Consider the following 20,700-nt stretch of genomic DNA (forward strand, 5'->3'; position numbering starts at 1 on the left):
CCCACCAACCTCCAGATACATTGTATCATCCTTAGTCATTTCTGCCACCTCCAAACAGACCCCAACACCAAGGATATATTTCCCTCCCTTCCCCTATCAACATTCCGGAAAGACCACTCCCTCCGCGACGCCCTCGTCAGGTCCACACCCCCATCATCCCAAACTCCACTCCTGGCACCTTCCCCTGCAACCGCAAGAAATGCAAAACTTGTGCCCACGCCTCCCCCCTCACTTCCCTCCAAGGCCCCAAGGGATCCTTCCATATCCATTACAAATTCACCTGCACCTCCACATACATCATTTACTGCATCCACTGGCCTTCTCTACATTGGGGAGACAAGCCACCTACTTGCAGAACGTTTCAGAGAACACCTCTGGGACCCCGCACCAACCAACCCAACCGCCCCGTGGCTGAACACTTTAGCTCACCCTCCCACTCCACCAAGGACATGCAGGTCCTTGGCCTCCTCCATCGCCAGACCATGGCAACATGACGCCTGGAGGAACCCGCCAACCACAAGGGATGAACTCAGATTTCTCCAGCTTCCTCATTTCCCCTCCCCCCACCTTATCTCAGTCCCAACCCTCGGACTCAGAATCGCCTTCTTGACCTGCAATCTTCTTCCTGACCTCTCCGCCCCCACCCCCTCTCTGGCCTATCACCCTCACCTTAACCTCCTTCCACCTATCGCATTCCCAATGCCCCTCCCACAAGTCCCTCCTCCCTACCTTTTATCTTAGCCTGCTTGGCACACCCTCCTCATTCCTGAAGAAGGGCTTATGCCCGAAACGTCGATTCTCCTGCTCCTTGGATGTTGCCTGACCTGCTGCGCTTTTCCAGCAACACATTTTTCAGCTAGAAATTTTGTAACAAAAGGTTGACGTACAGAGCAAATTAATATGTTGTAATACATTATAAGTGAAGACATTACGATTCCTTTTCTTTACTCTGATTGTTCTCAGTCACCTTTGCACTACTCTGTGTATGGTGGAATTATAGTGAGATGTTTTGATCATTGGGTTATCTTCCACACTTTCCACTTTTGCACGGAATACAGCAAGGTCTTCCCGAGACTTCAGGAGGAAGATCCCTCGACCCTCTTGTAAATTGGAAGGTTTACAAATCCAAATCTGCCCATCTGTGTCAAAGGGTGAAAAAGAGAAGACAGAAATATAGAACATAGGACATTACAGCGCAGTACAGGCCCTTCAGCCCTCAATGTTGCGCCGACCTGCAAAACCAATTTGAAGCCTATCTAACCTACACTATTCCATTTTGGTCCATATCCTATCCAATGACCAATTAAATACCCTTAAAGTTGGTGAGTCTACTACTGTTGCAGGCAGTGCTTTCCACACCCCTACTACCCTCTGAGTAAAGAAAGTACCTCTGATACCTCCTATATCTATCACCCCTCAATTTAAAGCTACGCCTCCCCCACCTTGTGCTAGCTATCACCATCTGAGGAAAAAGGCTCTCACTGTCCACCCCATCTAACCATCTGATTATCTTGTATGTCTCAATTAAGTCACCTCTCAACCTTCTTCTCTTTAAGGAAAACAGCCTCAATCCCTCAGCCTTTCCTCGTAAGACCTTCCCTCCATATCAGACAACATCCTAGTAAATCTCCTCTGAAACCTTTCCAAAGCTTCCACATCCTTCCTACAATGCAGTGACCAGAACTGCAAGCAATACTCCAAGTGTGGCCTCACCAGAGCTTTGTAAAGCTGCAGCATTACCTCGATCCGAAACTTGACCCCTCTACCAATAAACATTAACACAACGTATGCCTTCTGAAGAGCCCTATCAACCTGGATGGCAACTTTCAGGAATCTATGCATATGGACAACGAGATCTCTCTGTTCATCTACACTACCAAGAATCTTACCATTAGCCCAGTGACCTGCATTCCTGTTATTCCTTCCAAAGTGAATAACTTTACACTTTCCCTATTAAATTCCATAGAACTCATGCATTTCCATCCCCATTGTCAACAAGTCATTCAAAGATTCATTTGATCATGATTTAGCTTGCTATCATAGATTCCTTACAGCATGGAAACAGGCTATTTGGCCGAACAAGTCCACATGAACCCTCCAAAGAGTATCCCACCCAGACCCATTCCCCTACCCCTATTATTCTACATTTCCCCTGACTAATGCACCCAACCTACACACGCCTGGACACTATGGGCAATTTAGCATGTCCTATGCACCTAACTTGCATATCCTTGGACTGTGGGAGGAAACCGGAGCATCCAAAGGAAACCCACAGAAAATCCGTAGAGACAGTCGCCAGGGGCTGGAAGCACTGTTTTCCTTTAATTATATTCGCTGTGAGCAGTCAAATAGCTAATCACCTGGGTCAGGTTAAGGGGTTTAGCAGGCATTTTAGCTTCATTTGAACATATTTAGGCTTGGTTAAGACACAGGGGACAGTGCATTGCAAGAGATGATTAGAGATGGGAGCTGGAGGAAATGGGGGAGAAGTCGATCTGCTTGCTCTCAATTAAACAATTTATTCCTCAGGGCAGCCAAAGCCAAGACAATAGATAAAGGATCCTTAACAAAGGGACACCTTTGGACTATGTATCACGTCCCATGAAGCTTGATTCTCAGTGCCACTCTCCGACTGGTATAAAAGGCAAGCAATATCCAAGTACAAATTTAAAGATTTTTGTTGCAAGATCTGCTTTTTGGCCAACGAATAAGCACATTGCTCTATGCCATCTCAAGACACAAAGACCAAATCCAGTGCACAATTTACACTGAGTTTGTTGACAACTCTGGAGAGGATCTAAAACTGGCCTTTGTGCTCCTGATTTTCCCAGGGAGGGTTGTTAATGTAGGCACTGGGATGAAAAAAGTCACAGGGCAAAAGTGAGGACTGCAGGTGCTGGAGATTAGAGTTAAGATTAGAGGGGTGCTGGAAATGCACAGCAGATTAGACAGCATCCAAGGAACAGGAAATCCAATGTTTTGGGCACGAGCCCTTCATCAGAAATCAATTCCTGATGAAGGGTTCCTGCCCGAAACGTTGATTTTCCTGTTCCTCGGATGCTGCCTAACCTGCTGTGCATTTCCAGCACCTCTCTAATCTTGGGAAAAATCACTGTTCATTCTTTTAGAGGAGATGCTAAAACAAGGCCCCATTTGCTCTCTCCGGTGGACATAATAGACCCATGATGCTGCTTTGAAGACGCACAGGGAAGTTCTGCGTAGTGTCATGACCAGTACCCTCAAACAATATCACAAAACAGATAATCTAGTCATTGTCACATTGCTGCGTGTGAGATGTTACTCTGCACAAATTGATTGTTGCATCTGTGACAGTATAGCATAAGCAAAGTCACCCTTAAAGATCAGCAAGGTTCTCTATGTGTGGAACCGCAGGAGATGGGGAAGATACTAAATTAATATTTTGCATCATTATTTACTGTGGAGAAGGATATGGAAGCTTAGGGAACTTGGGGAAATTAATAGTGAGATCTTGAAAAGTGACCATATTACAGAGGAGAAGGTGCTTAATGTATTAAACACATAAAGATGGATAGATCCCTGGGACCTGATCAGGTGTACCAAGAACTCTGTGGGAAGCTAGGGAAGTGATTGCTGTGGTCCTTGCTGAGATATTTGTATCATCAATAGCCACAGGTGAGTTGCTGGAAAATTTGAGGTTGGCTTATTTGGCGCTATTATTTAAGAAAGGTGATAAGGAAAATCTAAGGACCTAAAGACTGGTGAGCCTGACTTCAGTGGTGAGTAAGGTATTGGAGGAGATTCTAAGGGACAGGATTTACATGCATTTTGAAAGGCAAGGATTGATTAGGGATAGTTAACATGGCTTTTTTTTGTATGGGAGAAGTAGCAAAGAGAATTAATGAGGGCAGAGTAGTGGACATTGTCCATATGGACTTCAGTAAGGTATTTGACAAAGTTCTGCGTGGTAGACTAGAAGGTAAGGTTAGATCACATGGAATACGGGGAGAACTAGCCATTTGGATATGAAATTGTTTGTAGGTAGGAATGATTTTGGTTTATAGCATACTCCATATTCGAATTATTTGTGATGTCAGTGTCAATGGCAATATACAGACAAAACGTCTCCAGAGATAATCAGCAAATGCTGGTGATTATGGATGCATCCAAGCAGTCAAAAAGCATTGCACCATTTCAACAGAGAGAAGCACCCAATAGTGCTTATTATTCAGGATATAGTGTTATTCAGAATCATCGTTGTTGTGAAGAGTGTGGCAAAGGACAAAGGGTAATGGTAAGTGAATGATTTATTATTTTGGCAATTAGTAAGGTTTGATTTGATTAATTATTGTCATGTGTACTGTTACGACACTGGGTAAACCCTTCTGTTAATTTAACCCAACAACACAGAAAAGATTCACCCCGTGCTGTAATCTGTTAAAATTCGAGAGGCAAAATTCACCATTTAAAGTAAAAATTAACAACATTTTTTTTAAGTCTAACGGCAAATAATTAACTAACAACTATTTATGACTCCTTTCTCTAAACCTATCTTTTACCTTCCCCTCTACAATACTGGTCCGATAAAAAAATCCTGATCACGAATCCCAAAAAAATACAATCACGTTTCAAAACCAGTCAGCTTTGCTGAGTGCCTTCTGTAGATTTTCCTCTGTCTTCTTTTCTTCTTCTTAGGGATTCTGCTTCCCAGGTCTTTGATAAATAAAGGAACCTTTAAGAGAGCAGATGCTTCTGCAAGCAGACTCTCTTGTTGTTGTTGCTCTGGCTAACTGTTCAAAACGTTTGATATTTATACCCCAAAACATCGGATCATTTCATCGGTTTTAATACTATCAAAATACTAAATTCAAACTTGATTGGAGTTTGGTATCTTGGCACATAATTTAAACTAGGAGAAAGTGAGGACTGCAGATGCTGAAGGTCAGAGTCGAGAGTATGGTGCTGGAAAAGCACAGAAGGTCTGGCAGCATCCAGGGAGCAGGAGAATTGACATTTTGAGCATATGCCCTTCATCAGGAATGGAAATCAAGATTCCTGATGAAGGGCTTGTGCCCGAAATGTTGACTCTCCTGCTCCTCGGATGCTGCCTGACCGCTGTGTTTTTCCAGTCTATGCTTTTGATGTGTAATTTAAACTGATTGGCTGACTTTTAATTTGTATTTGTCTCATGGAAACCTAGTTACTCTAGCAGTTTCAACCAAATGTTACATTGTTCCTTGTTCCAGACTCTCTGTGCTTCTCTAGGTCCTTTCTAGCTTTTCAACTCTCTTAAAGGTGCACTACACCCACAACTTCATAACAGTCCCTCGGTAAACTTTTGTTTTGTGAGCAGTACAGGCAGATCATTCCATACCAAGCTCATAGGGTGATTGAACAGGGCGAGAAATCCAAAGTTATAGTTGCAAAGAAGGTGCACAAGAAGCAAGAACAAGATTAGATTTGAAATTTGAGAGGTCTATTCAGAAGTCTAATAATAGTAGGGAAGAAACTTTTCTTGAACATGTTGGTACATGTGTTTAAGCTTTTGTATCTTCTGCCTGACAGAAGTGTTCAAAGAGTTTATGATTGGCTGGGAAGGATCTTTGATGATGTTAGCCACCTCTCTGAGTCAGTGAGAAGTGTAAATGGAGTCATTGGATGGAAACTTGGCTCGTGTAATGGACTGAGCTGTGTTCACAACTCTGTGTTTTCTTACAGTCCTGGGCAGAGCAGTTGCTGTACCAAGCCATAATGCACCCAGATAGAATGTTTTCTGTGGTGCATCTGTAAAAGTTGGTGAGAGTCCTTATGGACATAACAAAATTCCTTATCCTCCTTCCTGACCATCACATCAACATGGGTGGTCCAGGACAGATTGTTGGCAATTGTCACTCCTGGGAATGTGAAGTTCTTGACCATCTCCACCTCAGCTCCATTGATGTAGACAGGGGCGTGCCCTCCTCCTTGCTTCCTGAAGTCAATGATCAGTTCTTTAGTTTTGCTGACGTTGAGGGAGAGATTATTATCGTTACACCACACCACCAAGCACTCTATCTCTTTCCTGTAATCTTCTCACTGTTCGATATCCGGCCTACAATGGTGGTGTCATCAGTGAACTTGTAGATGAAATTTAGCCACATAGTTATGAGTGTGCAGGGAGTACAGTAAGGGGCTGAGTATCTATCCTTGCAGGCACCAGTGTTGAGAGTTGTTGTGGAGGAGGTGCTGTTACCTATCTTCATTAACTGTGGTCTGTGTGCCATGAAGTCGAGGATCCAGTTGCAGAGGGTGGAGAGGAAGCCGAGACTTTGGATATGAGTGTGGTTGTGATATTAGTGCTGAAGGCAGAGCTGTAGTCAGTAAGTAGAAGCCTGACGTAGGTATCCTTACTAATCCAATGTTCCAGGGATGCGTGTAGGGCTAGGGAGGTGATATCTGCTGGGGACCTGATGTACTAGTAGGCTAATTGCAAGGAATCAAGGTTGGGAGGCTAGAGTTGATATGAGCCATGACTAACCTCTCAAAGCTCTTCATAATTATAGAAGTCAGCTTCGTGGAGTGATAGTCATTGAGGTACACTGCATGCGTTTTCTTTTGCATTGAGAAGTGTAAATGGAGTCACTGGATGGAAACTTGACACAACATTGACACAACAATAGGGTTTCCTGGTTAATCCGACTTTTTGAAGCAAGTCAGGACTTCAGACTGTAGCAAGGACAGGTTAAAGGTGTGAGGAAATACTCCCACCAGCTGGTCCACACAGGGTCTGAGTACACGGCTGGGGTCTCCATCTGGGCCAGTGGTTCCCATGGGTTCACTCTGAAGAAGGCTGATCTGACGTCTGTGGCAGTGACTGAGGAAACAGATGCATCTGAGGCTGTCGGGGCAGGTGACATTGTATCACTGATCTTCTGTTCAAACTGACCATAAACTGGATTGAGTGTCTCAGGGAGGGATGTATTTCTGTCCTATAATTTGTTCTGCTTCATTTTATATCGTGTAGGCCTTGCCACAGACAGTGAGTGTCTGTGTGGCTAGTTTGGATCTCTAACTTAGTCCAGTATTGCCTCTTGGCATCTCTAATGGAATTATGGAGGTCTTATCTGGATTTCATGTCATGGTCAGACCTTAACACTGCATGCCTGCTCTTCAGGAGGCAATGGGTTTCCCAGTTAGGAGTTGGTTTAGCTCAGTTAGCTGGATTGTTGGTTTACAGAGCAGTGTAAAGCCAACAGTGTAGGTTCAGTTCCCATCACCGGTTTGAGGTTACCATGAAGAATTCTCCTTCTCAACTTCTTCCCTTGCCTGAGGTCTGGTGGCCCTCAGGTTAAATCATCCCCAGTCGCTTCTCTCTAATGAACGAGCAGCCCTATGGTCTGGTAAGACTATGGTGACACAACAACAGGGTTTCCTGGTTAATCCATATGATTGGCTTGTTCACAATTGACATCAATAATTAAGGCAATGGGTTGGCACTGTGTGTTAAAAGTCATGGAGCAAAGACATCCACATTAGTAGGAAAATTTTTACAAGTCAATTTTAGATTAGATTTTAGATTAGATTACAGTGTGGAAACAGGCCCTTCGGCCCAACAAGTCCACACCGACCCGCTGAAGCGAAACCCACCCATACCCCTACATTTACCCCTTACCTAACACTACGGGCAATTTAGTATGGCCAATTCACCTGACCCTGCACATCTTTGGACTGTGGGAGGAAACCGGAGCACCCGGAGGAAACCCACGCAGACACGGGGAGAACGTGCAAACTCCACACAGTCAGTCGCCTGAGTCGGGAATTGAACCTGGGTCTCTGGCGCTGCGAGGCAGCAGTGCTAACCACTGTGCCACCATGCCGCCCACATTTTCTTTTGGGTCTGAAAGATACTTACATTCTGAGGAACCTGGTTGTGCAAGAGTCCCAGAAGATTAAAACAAGCAGGAATAGCAAGCAATTGGGAATTGTATGCATAGTTACAAAGCCGTGGAGAACAAGAATGAAAGAATCTGATGAGTGAAAAGGGAATTAGTGGGATTACAGATGGAATATTGTGTACAGATTTGGGCTTCTTGTTTGAAAAAGGCATCCTTGTCAGCAAGGGAAAGCAAAATTGAAGAGAAAGAAAGACATTACCTCTGAAAGCATCAAAAAAGGCTTGGCGATCACTTTGCTGATCAATGCGGAATGACTGAGGGAAAAAGTCATCCAGTCTTATGGACTTGCTGCATAAAACAAGAAAGAGAGGAAGTCACAGAATGCAGACAAGAAACTAGTAAAAACTCATTAGAACCTAAATGACAGTTGGATGGTGTAATGAAAAATTAGAGCTATTCCGTGCTCACAAAGTAGTAGTTGTAAACTAGGTTTGATATCACATATAACACTTCTTACTGCAACTGGCTTTGGACTACACATCCATAGAGGCCATCAAATTTGGCACAAAATATAGGGATCAGTTAATTGGACTTTTGTTGGCCATACAAATACGACTTGTTCATGTTGGTGACTTATTGTTGACATGATATTATTCTAGTTCTTAGCAAATGATGGTGTGAGATGAGATGGGGAAGGGGCAAGAACTATATGTTGCATTGTGTGTGCGTGTGTGTTTTTGAGTACCCTACACGGTTTGCTGACTTACATGGAACGTGAGATTACCATTTCCCAAAATTGAGATGCAGAGATAAAGTCAGCAGTCCATTTGTGACATATTGCTTCACACATTGTCCTGTGATGGGTTTGTAATATGTCTGCATTCCATCAATACGCATCAGCAGGAACTAGCGAATGAGTGTGAAGTCAGTGGAACATGGGAATCTCATGGCACCCAGTTCACAAACATTTAGAAATGAGGTGCACCCATCGTCTTTGTGCAACAGCGGAGTTCCTTGTTTGACCCAATGGTGCAAGGGAGGAGAGCAAGAGAATAGTAACACACATGAAGGCTGAAGGTTGGCAAGGGTTAGTCAGTAATGAGATTGTGTGGGTGTGAAGTGTGGTCAGGGGCAAGCAGACAAGGAAGAGCGAGTTTCGAAGGGCATGGAGGAATGAAGATGGAAGAAGGTTGGTGTCCTTTGTGTGGGTGTGGGAGGGTAAGCGGGAGCAGTCAATCAAGGTTAAAATAAAAGGGGCCAAATGGTAGAAATCTCCTTTAAGGAGATACAGAGATCAATTACCACTCAAGAATTAGTAAATCAGCATCAGCCTTTCCATGACTTCAATACCATCAACTTGGCCATCAGGCTGAGACTCCACTTGTCCACTGCAGTACCAACCACAATCTGTGCCAATGAAACATGCAAGAAAAAAAAGCAATGGTGCCATCTATCACTGGCATTAGCCCCATAGGTTCCTTAGCATCACACGGAGTAAAACACCGCCAATGAAGGACTCTGACACAAGACCAATTATGGATGCCTGCAGAGCATGTGACTGTGAGACAATTGAGACTGGCAAGACAGAGGGAGCACAGAGGAGGTCTACCAGGATACGTCCCAAGCTAAAGGGTCTGAGCTATAAGGAAAGGTTCGGTAGGTGGGGGTGTTTACCTTGGAGCAGTGAAGCTTGTGAGGGGCTTGATAAAGGTGTATTCAAGGGGCGGCATGGTGGCTCAGTGGTCAGCACTGCTGCCTCACGGTTCCAGGTTCAAGTCCAGCCTCGGGCAACTGTCTGTGTGGAGTTTGCACATTCTCTCCGTGTCTGCGTGGGTTTACTCTGGGTGCTCTGGTTTCCTCCCACAGTCCAAAAGATGTGCAGGCCAGGTGAATTGGCCATGCTAAATTGCTGGAAATGTATTGCTGGAAAAGCGCAGCAGGTCAGGCAGCATCCAGGGAACAGGAGAATCGACGTTTCGGGCATAAGCCCTTCTTCAGGAATGGGGAAGGTTTGTCCAGCAGGCTAAGATAAAAGGTAGGGAGGAGGGACTTGGGGGAGGGGCGTCGGAAATGTGATAGGTGGAAAGAGGTCAAGGTGAGGGTGATAGGTCAGACGGGGGTGGGGGCAAGGTGGCGCAAGTCTTGCACCTCCTGCGGTTGCAGGGGAAGGTGGCGCAAGTCTTGCACCTCCTGCGGTTGCAGGGGAAGGTGGCGCAAGTCTTGCACCTCCTGCGGTTGCAGGGGAAGGTGGCGCAAGTCTTGCACCTCCTGCGGTTGCAGGGGAAGGTGGCGCAAGTCTTGCACCTCCTGCGGTTGCAGGGGAAGGTGGCGCAAGTCTTGCACCTCCTGCGGTTGCAGGGGAAGGTGGCGCAAGTCTTGCACCTCCTGCGGTTGCAGGGGAAGGTGCCGCGGGTGGAGGTTGGGTTGGTGGGGGGTGTGGATCTGACGAGGGAGTCACGGAGGGAGTGGTCTTTACGGAATGCTGATAGGGGAGGGGAGGGAAATATATCCTTGGTGGTGGGGTCCCATAGTGTTAGGCACATTAGTCAGAGGGAAATGGGTCTGGGTGGGTTACTCTTCGGAGGGTCGGTGCGGACTAGTTGGACCAAAGGGCCTGTTTCTACACTGTAGGGAATCTAATTTAATTGTGAGGGGAACAGATATGATGCATAGGAATCATAGAATCCCTACAGTGTGGAAACAAGACCACACCGACCCTCCAAAGAGTATTTTACCCAAATTCATTCCCCATTACTCTACATTTACCCCTGACTAATGCACCTAACTTACACATCCCTGGACATTACAGGCAATTTAGCATGGTCAACTCACCTAACCTGCACATCTTTGGAGTGTGGGAGGAAACCCATGCAGAAATGGGGAGAATGTGCAAACTCCACACAGACAGTTGCCCAAGGCTGAAATCAAACCCAGGTCCCTGGCACTGTGAGGCAGCAGCGCTAACCACTGAGCCACTGTGCCATCCTAGGAAAGCAGTTTTTTCCAATAGTACAAGGGTCAATACTTTAAGCATAGACTTAAAGTATGAAATAGAAGGCTAAGAGGAGAGTTGAGAAGGTTTTTTTTATCCTGAGATAAGTGGGGGTCTGGAACTCATTATCTGAAAGGGTAGTTGAGTGAGAAAGCGCATGTAACATGTATGCAATACTTAGATAAACGCTTGCATTGCAATATCTTTCAGGGTGATGAGCCAAGTAGTGGAAAATGGAAACGATGCAGTCTGATCTTTGTTGGCTGAATGACCATCTTCTGTGTTGTAATCATCAATGACTTTATGAAACACATATTTTGCACTCTCAATGTAGGCCCCACCAGAGCAGCTTTGGAATGAACACCACCAATTAGGAAGACACAGTGAACCAAAGAAAATCTATTAAAATACGTCTATGAAGGACCTTCAAGGATGGGATGTCACCTAGGCTGGGGCAAAAGAGATTGAAATGGATTGGGTGTAGTGATGGATTCTTGCCTCCTATCATCCCACACAGAACCAGAGGAAGAAAATCTAAGTAAATCTATAGGCTGGTGTCAGTACTTGACAAGTATGTGTCAATGTCAGCTTGTTAGATGGCAATCATGACAATGATTTGAGCAATTCAATTGTCCCCACTGGAAGTGGTTTGGGATAATCTCTTTTTCAATAGCAGGAGGAGAGAGCCAGCTGAGCTTGCAAGTGCATTGGAATGAAAGTCCAATAATACCATAAAAAATAGGAATAGGATTAGGGCACTTGGCCATTAAAGTCTGCTTCGTCATTCATTTCCTGACTGATCAAGAATCTTCCTCAGCCTTAAGTGTACACAAGGACTCAGCTCCTACAGTTGTCTATGGCAAGAAGTTCTAAAGATTCACAACTGTCTGAGAGAAGAAATTCCTCCTCATTTCAGTCTTAAATTAGTGCCTCTTTATACTGAGAAAATGCCGTCTGGTTCTTAAACTTGCCCTTCAGGGGAAACATCCTCTCAGCATTTACCCTCTCAAGCCCCTTAAGAATTCTATTTTTTTTAGATCACCTCTCATTCTTCTGCGTACAGTCCCAATCTGTTTACTCTACTCATAAGACAATCCCTCCATACCAGGAATTATCTTAGTGAGCCTTCCCTTAAACTGCCTCCAATGAAATGATATCTTTCCTTTAATAAGGGGACTAAAACTGCTCACAGCAGTCCAGATGTGTCTCCCCAGCACCTTGTACAGTTGCAGCAAGACTTCCCTACCCTTATACTCCAAGCCCCTTGAAATAAGGGCCAAATTTCCATTAGCATTCCCAATTATGTGTTGCACCTGTGTGCTAGCTTTCTCTACTCCATGCACAATCACCCAATTCCCAACAGATTTCTGCAGTTTTTCTCCATTTAAATAATCCATTTTTTGTTCTCCTTTCCAAAATGAACAACTTCACATTTTCCCATATTAATTTCGATTTGCCAACATTTTTCCCCACTGACTTAATCTGGTAGTTCTCTCGATAAACTATTTCCATTCCTCTCACAACTTGCCTATTTAACTATTTCTATGTCAATGTAAATGTGGCTATACTACATTTACTTCCTTGCTGCAAGTTATTAATATATACTGTAAACAGTTGTGGTCCCCGCACTGATCCCTGTGGAGCCCCATTGGTAACAGATTGCCAACCTGAGAAAGAAACCCATATCCCCACTCGCTGATTACTGCTGTGAGCCAATTCTCCATCCATGCCAATATACTACCTTCAACACTGTGGCCTCTTACCTTATAACTTAAACTTTTGAGAGAGAACTTGTTGATGCCTTCTGGAAGTTCAAATATAACACATCTACTGGATCCCCCCTCTTCACTCTGGTTGAGATTTCTTTGAAAAGCTCTAATAAATTAGTTAGACACAATTTCCCTTTTATGAAGCCATGCTGACTCTGCTTGAATAAATTATGATTTTCCAAATGTTCTGCTATTACTTCCTCAATAATTGATTCCAATACTTTTCCAATTAGACCAATTAGCCAAATTAGTAATTTAGCTACTTGCTTTTTGCCTCCATCCCTTTGTTAATAGGGGTGTCCCATTAATGGTTTTCCAACCATCTGATATTTCTCCAGAATCAAACAATTATTAAAAATTATAACCATAACATCCACTATTTCCAAGGATGGAGTGGGTCTGGGTGGGCTGCTCTATGGAGGGTCAGTGTGAACCCGATGGGTCAAATGGCCTGCTTCCACACTGTGTGGATTCTATGACCACTTTGACTTGTCCCTTCCTTTTTATGTATTTAAAGAAACTCTTATTGTTGGTTTTAGATTTCTCACTAGTTTGCCTTTGTAACTTTTTTTCTCTGTCTTTAATATTGGACTGGACTGAACTTATTGTCATGTATACCGAGGGACAGTGAAAAGCTTTGTCTTATGAACAATACAGGCAGATCACAGAGTTAAGTAGCATAGATAAGTAAATAATAGGTAAACAGCAGCAAAAACAAAAACACAGGTACAGGCGAATGTTAAGAGTTTGGGAATCCATTCTGTATTCTAACAACAGTAGGGTAGAAACTGTTACGAAACCGGCTGGTGTGTGTGCTCAGGTTTCTTTACCTTCTCCCTGATGGTTGAGGTTGTAGAAAAACATTGTCAGGGTGGGATGGATCTTTGAGAATGCTGGCGGCCTTTCCATGACAGCGGGCCTGGTAGATGGATTCTCCAGATGGGAAGTTGGCCTTTGTGATTGTCTGGGCCGGGTTCACCACTCTCTGTAACTGTCTCCAATCTTGAATGGTACAGTTGCCATACCAGGTGGTGATACATCCAGACAGAATGCTCTTGATGGCGTACCTATAAAAATTTGCAAGAGTATTCACCATCATGTCAAATTTCCTCAGCTACCTGAGGAAGAAAGACGTTGTTGGGCCTTTGTAACCAGTACGTCCACATGAAGAGTCCAAGAAAGCTTGTTGTGGATAACCACTCCCAGGAGCTTGATACTCTCCACTCGTTCCACCTCTGCGCTGTTAATGTGTTAGGGGGCATGAGTAACATCCCGTTGAAAGTCAATAATGAGTTCCTTAGTTTTGCCAGCATTGAGTACTAGGTTGTTCTCAGTGCACTATTTTTCCAGGTCTTCCACCTCCCGTCTGTAGTCTGTTTTGTTGCCATCTGAGATTCGACCGACTATGGTGGTGTCATCAGCGAACTTATGAATGGCGTTAGTCTGGTATTTGGCGACGCAGTCATGGGTATACAGTGAGCACAGTATGGGGCTGAGTATACACCCCGGGGGGGCTCCAGTGTTCAGCGTTAGTGACGATGATATATTGTCCCCAGTCTTCACCTATTGTGGCCTGTGGGTCAGGAAATTGAGGATCCAGTTGCCGAGAGTGGGGCTTAGTCCGAGATCACTAAGTTTAGTAATCAGTCTTGAGGGGATAATAGTGTTGAAGGTTGAACTGTGGTCAATGAGTAGGAATCTTACGTAGCTGTTCTTGGTGTCAAGATATTCTTGGGAGGAGTGAAGGGCAAGTGATATATGGCATCTGATGTGGATCTGTTGGTCCGATAGGCAAATTGAGTGTGTCAAGAGTAGTGGGGAGACTGGAGTTGATTAATCCCATGACCAGCCTTTCTTTTAATCCTCTTTCACTGAAATCCAAATTTATCCAGTCTTCAGCTGACTTTTTTGACTCTTTCTATGCCTTTCCTTTCAACTCTATACACTCCTTCAGTTCCTTGGTTAGTCATAGTTGGCTTATCCCTCTCAGAATCTTTCCTTATTACTAGGATATATTTTTGCTGGGAGTCATGAATGATCTTTTTAAATGTCTGCTACTGTTCACTTACTGTCTTTCCTGCTAATCTATCTACCCAGTTCATTTTAGCTAACTCTAACCTCACTCCATTTTATATTTAACTTAGAAAATGAAATTAATGTACTTGAGCGAAGGTTCTCACTCGCAATCTGTATATTAAATTCTGTCATGTTTCGATCACTATTTCCTAAGGAATCTTTTACTTGGACATAATTTATTAAATCTGTTTCATTACCCATTAGCAGATCCTAGATAGCCTGCTCCCTGGTTAGCTCCATGACAACTATTCTTAATGCACTCTATGAATTTGTTGTCATAGCTAACCTTTCCAATTTGATTCAAACAATCAACATGAATATTAAATTATTGCTCTATTCCTTTCATATATTCTTATTATTTGTTGATTTATAGCATTTCTTTCAGCGTGGCTTCGTTTGGGGATCTATACATTACTTTTACCAATGGTTTCATTACCTTGCTTGTTTTTTACCTCCGCTGAAATGGACACTACATCAATACTGAATTCTAATTTGAACATTCAAGAAAGAATAAAGAAAAATGACCAAAACATTGTTGTTTCTGCAATAAACAAAAACTCCCTAATTTCTTTGCAACTATCAATGCAAATCAGCCATAAGGTGTGCCTGTACCTGTAGCTCTCTGACAAAGCTAATTTCAACAAATAATGATGTATACATAGAATCCCTAGTGTGAAAGCAGGCTGTTTGGCCCATTAAGTCCACATTAACCCTCCAAAGAACATTCCGCCCAGATCCACCCTATCCCTGCATTTCCCAACCTATAGTGCACCTCCCTGGATGCTGCAGGCAATTTGGCATGGCCAATCCACCTAACCTGTACATGTTTGGACTGTGGGAGGAAACTGGAACATCTGGAGGAAACCCACACAGGGGAGAATGTGCAAACTCCACACAGACAGTTGCCTGAGGCTGGAATCGAATTTGGGTCCCTGGTGCTGTGAGGCAGCAGCACTAACCACTGAGCCACCGTGCACAACTAAGTGGCATGATGCTAAATATTTACAAGTAAAATTTAACTTCACAAAACACCGTCATGCTTTCAAGTCTCTTGTTCCCACATTGGGGTTGGACAGGAATGCTTTGGCTGTGGTCCTGAGTTTCTCAGCTTTTGATCAAGATGCTGTTTTGTAGCCAACTGATACCAGCTGGCAACAGGTTTCACTAATGAAAACCTTCTCCTGCCTCTGGATTGCATGTATTTTCCATTTGGACTGCTTGCACTTAGGAGTTTCATGGTAATTTCATGGTAATCAAGAGAGAGAACAGACATGAAGCACAGACTCTGATACAATGTCAGGATTAGAGGCTATGGCAAAATCCTATCCTGTGGCCCTCACATGTATAGAGCAAGATTCACTGGAGATTTGTAGTTCAAGCTAAAATATTAGCTCATATGTCACTTAAGGGCTTCATCCCACTGCCATGATGGTACTAGTGGTTGGTGGGACTGACACCATGTACGGACCCCAGAAAGCAAATTCTGTCAGGGGGTGTGGAATGTCTCAGTGTCTGGCACTGGCTGCCTGATCTAGGACCTGGCACATGGAAGGAATGGCAGGCATCACTGAAAGTTAATCCACACTCTTGCTGCTGACGTCCTCAGCCTTTCTCCCATAAGACTGCAAGATATAGGAGCAGAATTAGGCCATTCTGCCCATCAAGTCTGCTCCACCATTCGAATATGGCTGATATGTTTCTCAAGAGGGAGGCAAAAAAAGTGCAAATGCTGGAATCCAAAGTAAACAACCAGAAGGCTGGAAGAACACAGCAAGCCAGGCAGTGTCAGGAGGTGAAGTCGTCAACGTTTTGGCTATAACCCTTCTTCAGGACTAGCTTGGCTTACTGTGTTCTTCCAGTCCAATATGTTTCTCCATCCCATTGTCCTGCTTTCCCTGGGTTATCCTTGATTCTCTTACTATCACGGAACCCCGTTCTGCTCTCTTTCATTTCTGACCTGGGTTCCTATCTGATCCTAGGCCTCCGTTTGGTATATTGGTAGCCTCTAACCCTCCATGCTGACTCAGGCAGGCACTCCTTCACCTGGATAAAATACCGTCCAAAGTGTTGAGCTGCTAATTATCACTGACGTTCATTTCTCTCTTAGATTCACTGAGATACAATGGATAAAACCCAATATCCAATTACTTATCTAAATTCCTGAAGTAATTCCAATTGGCATTCTGAAGTATTTCCAATTGACGCAAGTCTTGGAAGTATTGACCAGCGCATAGACATTTAGACCAGAAGACTTACTGTGAATACACGTCTTTTGAATACTTAATTGCTATTCGTTCATATTCCTTGAGAGAACTGCAAAGGCCAGCCTTTGTAGTCAGGATCCTGGTGTTTGGGATCTGGTTTAATATTTGCCGTCCTGTCAGAATGATAGAGACCAAAAAGACAAATATGTTACATGGAAACCAATCAAGAACACCCATGTTGCTACATCATGTAACAGCATGAAACAGCCAGCTTCATGTTGCTCATGCCTTTTTGCTACAACAGCATGTTAGGAACATAAAACCATAAGAGATAGGAGCAGAAATTAGGCTATTCAGTCCATTTAATCTGCTCTGATATTCAATCATGGCTGATAAGTTTCTCAACCCCAATCTCCCACTTCCTCCCCGTAACCCTTGATCCCCTTGACAATCAGGAATCTATCTCAGTCTTAAATATAATCAATCACCCGACCTCCACAGCCTTCTGTGGCAATGAATTCCATAGATTCCCAATTCTCTGGCTGAAGAAGTTCCTCCTTATCTCCGTGCTAAAAGATCTTCCCTTTACTCTAAGGCCATACACTCGAGTCCTAGTCTCTCCTACCAATGGAAACATCTACCCAACATCCTTTGCAACTCTGTCCAGGCCATTCAATATGTTGTCATCTGTCCCACCCTGATCCTTCAATCCCTCTGTTTCTTCCTGTACCTGATTTGACATTGCACACACAAACTTTAGTTTACCATTCTTCCTCCTCAGTTCTTCTTCTGTTTGTTTCTTAATTCTTATATCTCTTTGGAGAAGGAAGATAGGCTATTGGTCCTATTACTTACCAAGGTTCCAGATGCCTTATCACTCTTGCTAAACTGTTTCCACCTCACACACTTTCAGTAACACTTTTGGGTGAAGCATTTTTGGGCTGAAGGAGCAGAATCATGTTTAAATAACAGGACGCACCTTGCTTCAGCAAATTCTGGACCGTTTCTCAGCTTCCAAACTTCAAACTACTTTGTTGGTCTGTAATATTATTGTTATTTTGGTGTATATTATTGTTGAACACTTTAATATGAAATAAATCACTCACATTAACAATGGTACAGCAACAAGTTGTCCAGAGAACATGGATTTGAACACTTTGATTATTCATGATGTACACTTTCATATAACGTGTGGTGGAATAAAGTCAATCGGCATTATAAGTCGTCTAACATGTGTTTCATTGTGAGCCAAATGGATACTATTCTGGGTTTAATACAAGGGTTTAGTGCTGAGTCAAGGTTAAATATGAGCCAGTCAAGATTCCTACTCATTATTAATTAGTGTCCCCCAAGCTGGGATCTGCATATGTGCAAACTTAATCAGTTTCAGTTTTAATACCCTCACAAGTCACCCTCACAAGACAAACAGGCAAACAACACATACGGACCAAATATTGAACTACAGAAACAATCATCCCAACATCCAAAAAGAAACTGCATCAGAACATTATTTCAATGAGCCAACACACGCTGCAGCACAGAGGAACTACACAGAGTAGAGGAAAATCACCTATACCTTGTATTCAAAAAAGAATGGGTGCCCAATGAACATAGTCCGCCGATTTCTCAGCAACAAACCCAAACAAGCAGACAAAACACATCCAGAAACCCTATCCACTCTCCCCAACATCAAAGACATCTTGGAAATGACTGCCAGACTACTCAGACCCCTTGGCATCATGGTAGCCCACAAACCCACCAACACACTAAAACAGCAGCTAATGAACTTGAAAGACTATACAGATAACAAGCAAAACTAATGTCATTTACAAAATACAGTGCAAGAACTGCAACAAACACTACATTGGACAAACAGGCAGAAAACTAGTTACCAGGATACATGAATATCAACTAGCCACAAAACGACATGACCCTCTCTCACTAGTACCCTTCCATACAGATAAGGAAGGACACCACTTCGACTGGGACAACACATCCACCCTTGGACAAGCCAAACAGAGACATACACGAGAATTCCTAGAAACATGGCATTCCAATCAGGACTCTATCAACAAACATATTGAGTTAGACTCCATCTAGAAAAAGAACAGGAAATGACATCACCACATGGAATGACATCAGAAACCCAAACATATAAATAGAAAGCATGAATCACCAACAGTGCTTCGCCTGGAGGCCCATTGAAGGTGTTATCTAGTAGGGTGACGAAACGTCTGGAAATGAATCTTCCAGCTCAGCAACCAAACCCACATCCATAACTTCAACATGAGCTATAAATCTTCTCAAAACTCAAAAAGGCAAATTGTTAGGAACACTTTACCTCAAATGTTACTATCCTTTTACCTGTGCAGCCTTTGATAACTTTGGCAAATCTATCAAAATATTACCACTGTATATCATTCATTTCTATCAGATTCTACTAATGCTGCAATCAAATTGCAACAGCTCCCATGTTTCAGCCTTCTCCCTGTGACAACACTATGCCTTTAAGAAGAGTCTTTTGTCCTTCTCTTATGAGAAAAGGTTGAAATAGAGGTGACCAGTCTACTTTAAAGCCAATGAGGTAAACAGCTTGTGTGGTCTTGGGACTTTCCTCTAAAGTCAGAACAATAGAAGCAGCCTGAATGGGTGGGTCAAGCTGCCCTGAACCAGCATTTTTAGCTTTACTTTTTCAGTAGCAGTTGCTGGGATCATGAAGCTTGGTTTGGAAGCTGCAGTATATCTCTCCCTGCATCTCTCTCTCTCAGAGTTTTCTGTTGATGTTTTCCTCTTGGACTGTAGAATTGTATGTGAGACAAACTATTTTATTAAATTTGCTTTTACAAAATGTGTTTAAAGGATATTACGATATTGGAACAGTTGCTCTTTAGTAATTAAATAATCTATTATTCAGTTAGGTTTTCTAACAGAGTTAAATTGTTTCAATTTTTCTTTTGTTGTATTTTAACTATAGTGTAAGAATAAGGTGCATTTTGCACTATAGTTTGACCAATTGAATTACATCTGGAACACAACACCTGGGACTTGCCTTTAAAATGAGGGAAAGGTAGGGTCTAGGCTATCTTCTTACCTGGACGGAAATTCTGATAGTTGGAAATCATTTTGAATTCCGACCATTTAAAGATGTAGTCTCCTCTGTTGTTGTCAAAGATTCGTTTCCATCCCCTCTTTTCACAGTAGTTGACAATTCTGCATTAAAGAGAAACAGTGTGGGCTCCAATGGGTTTCTGTTCGAGGAAAGCTGCTGAAACAGATCAAACCACAGCATCTTTCTTGCATAGAATCAGATAGCCTGACGATACTGAAAGTGTTTTTAAAAAGCTATTCATTTGAATTCCACACTCCAGCTTCCACACAATGACTGTGAAAATTAGTTCATTTTGAAGAAATGCCAACTGACATTTCAAAGTTCAAATGAAAGATGATAACACTAACCTTTCAGTTAGTTTGCACCAGATCATAAAAGCACTTAGTGTGAATTAACTTCTCCCCTCGCCCTCATTCTTTATTTTGCCAAACATTTCAGATACTTCTCCCTTAGTTGACCCACTTGACAGAGGAAACAATTTCCCTTTTACCTGCACTCTCAATTACTGAAAATCTTCATTTTACAATCTCTGTTTGAAGAAGAACTGCCCAAAGTTCTCTAATCTCTCCACTTGCCCAAAGACCCCCTTTGCTAGTTTCAGATGGATAGATTTCCTGAGGTTCCCCCAATTATTTCTGAATCCCAATTCTCCCACATGTGCTTTACCACAACTTAAGTGCCAGTAAATCTTTTGGTT

The 20,700-nt window shown here is 43.1% G+C and overlaps 1 protein-coding gene across 1 annotated transcript in view; it reads right to left on the minus strand.

The window, feature by feature from the left end:
- The window catches only part of LOC122540115 (protein polyglycylase TTLL10-like), a 38,080-nt gene extending 18,064 nt beyond the window's left edge, over positions 1-20,016 (minus strand). Inside the window, exons 1-4 of the mRNA XM_043675424.1 lie at positions 19,986-20,016; positions 16,947-17,067; positions 8,113-8,201; positions 968-1,139 (exon numbers count right to left, since the gene is read on the minus strand). Coding sequence (XP_043531359.1) covers positions 968-1,139; positions 8,113-8,201; positions 16,947-17,067; positions 19,986-20,016 — 413 coding nt within the window. The remainder of the gene's footprint in view (positions 1-967; positions 1,140-8,112; positions 8,202-16,946; positions 17,068-19,985) is intronic.
- Positions 20,017-20,700: the final 684 nt, after the last annotated feature.

The sequence above is a fragment of the Chiloscyllium plagiosum genome, chromosome 34 (assembly GCF_004010195.1).
Source record: "Chiloscyllium plagiosum isolate BGI_BamShark_2017 chromosome 34, ASM401019v2, whole genome shotgun sequence".
NCBI lineage: Eukaryota > Metazoa > Chordata > Chondrichthyes > Orectolobiformes > Hemiscylliidae > Chiloscyllium > Chiloscyllium plagiosum.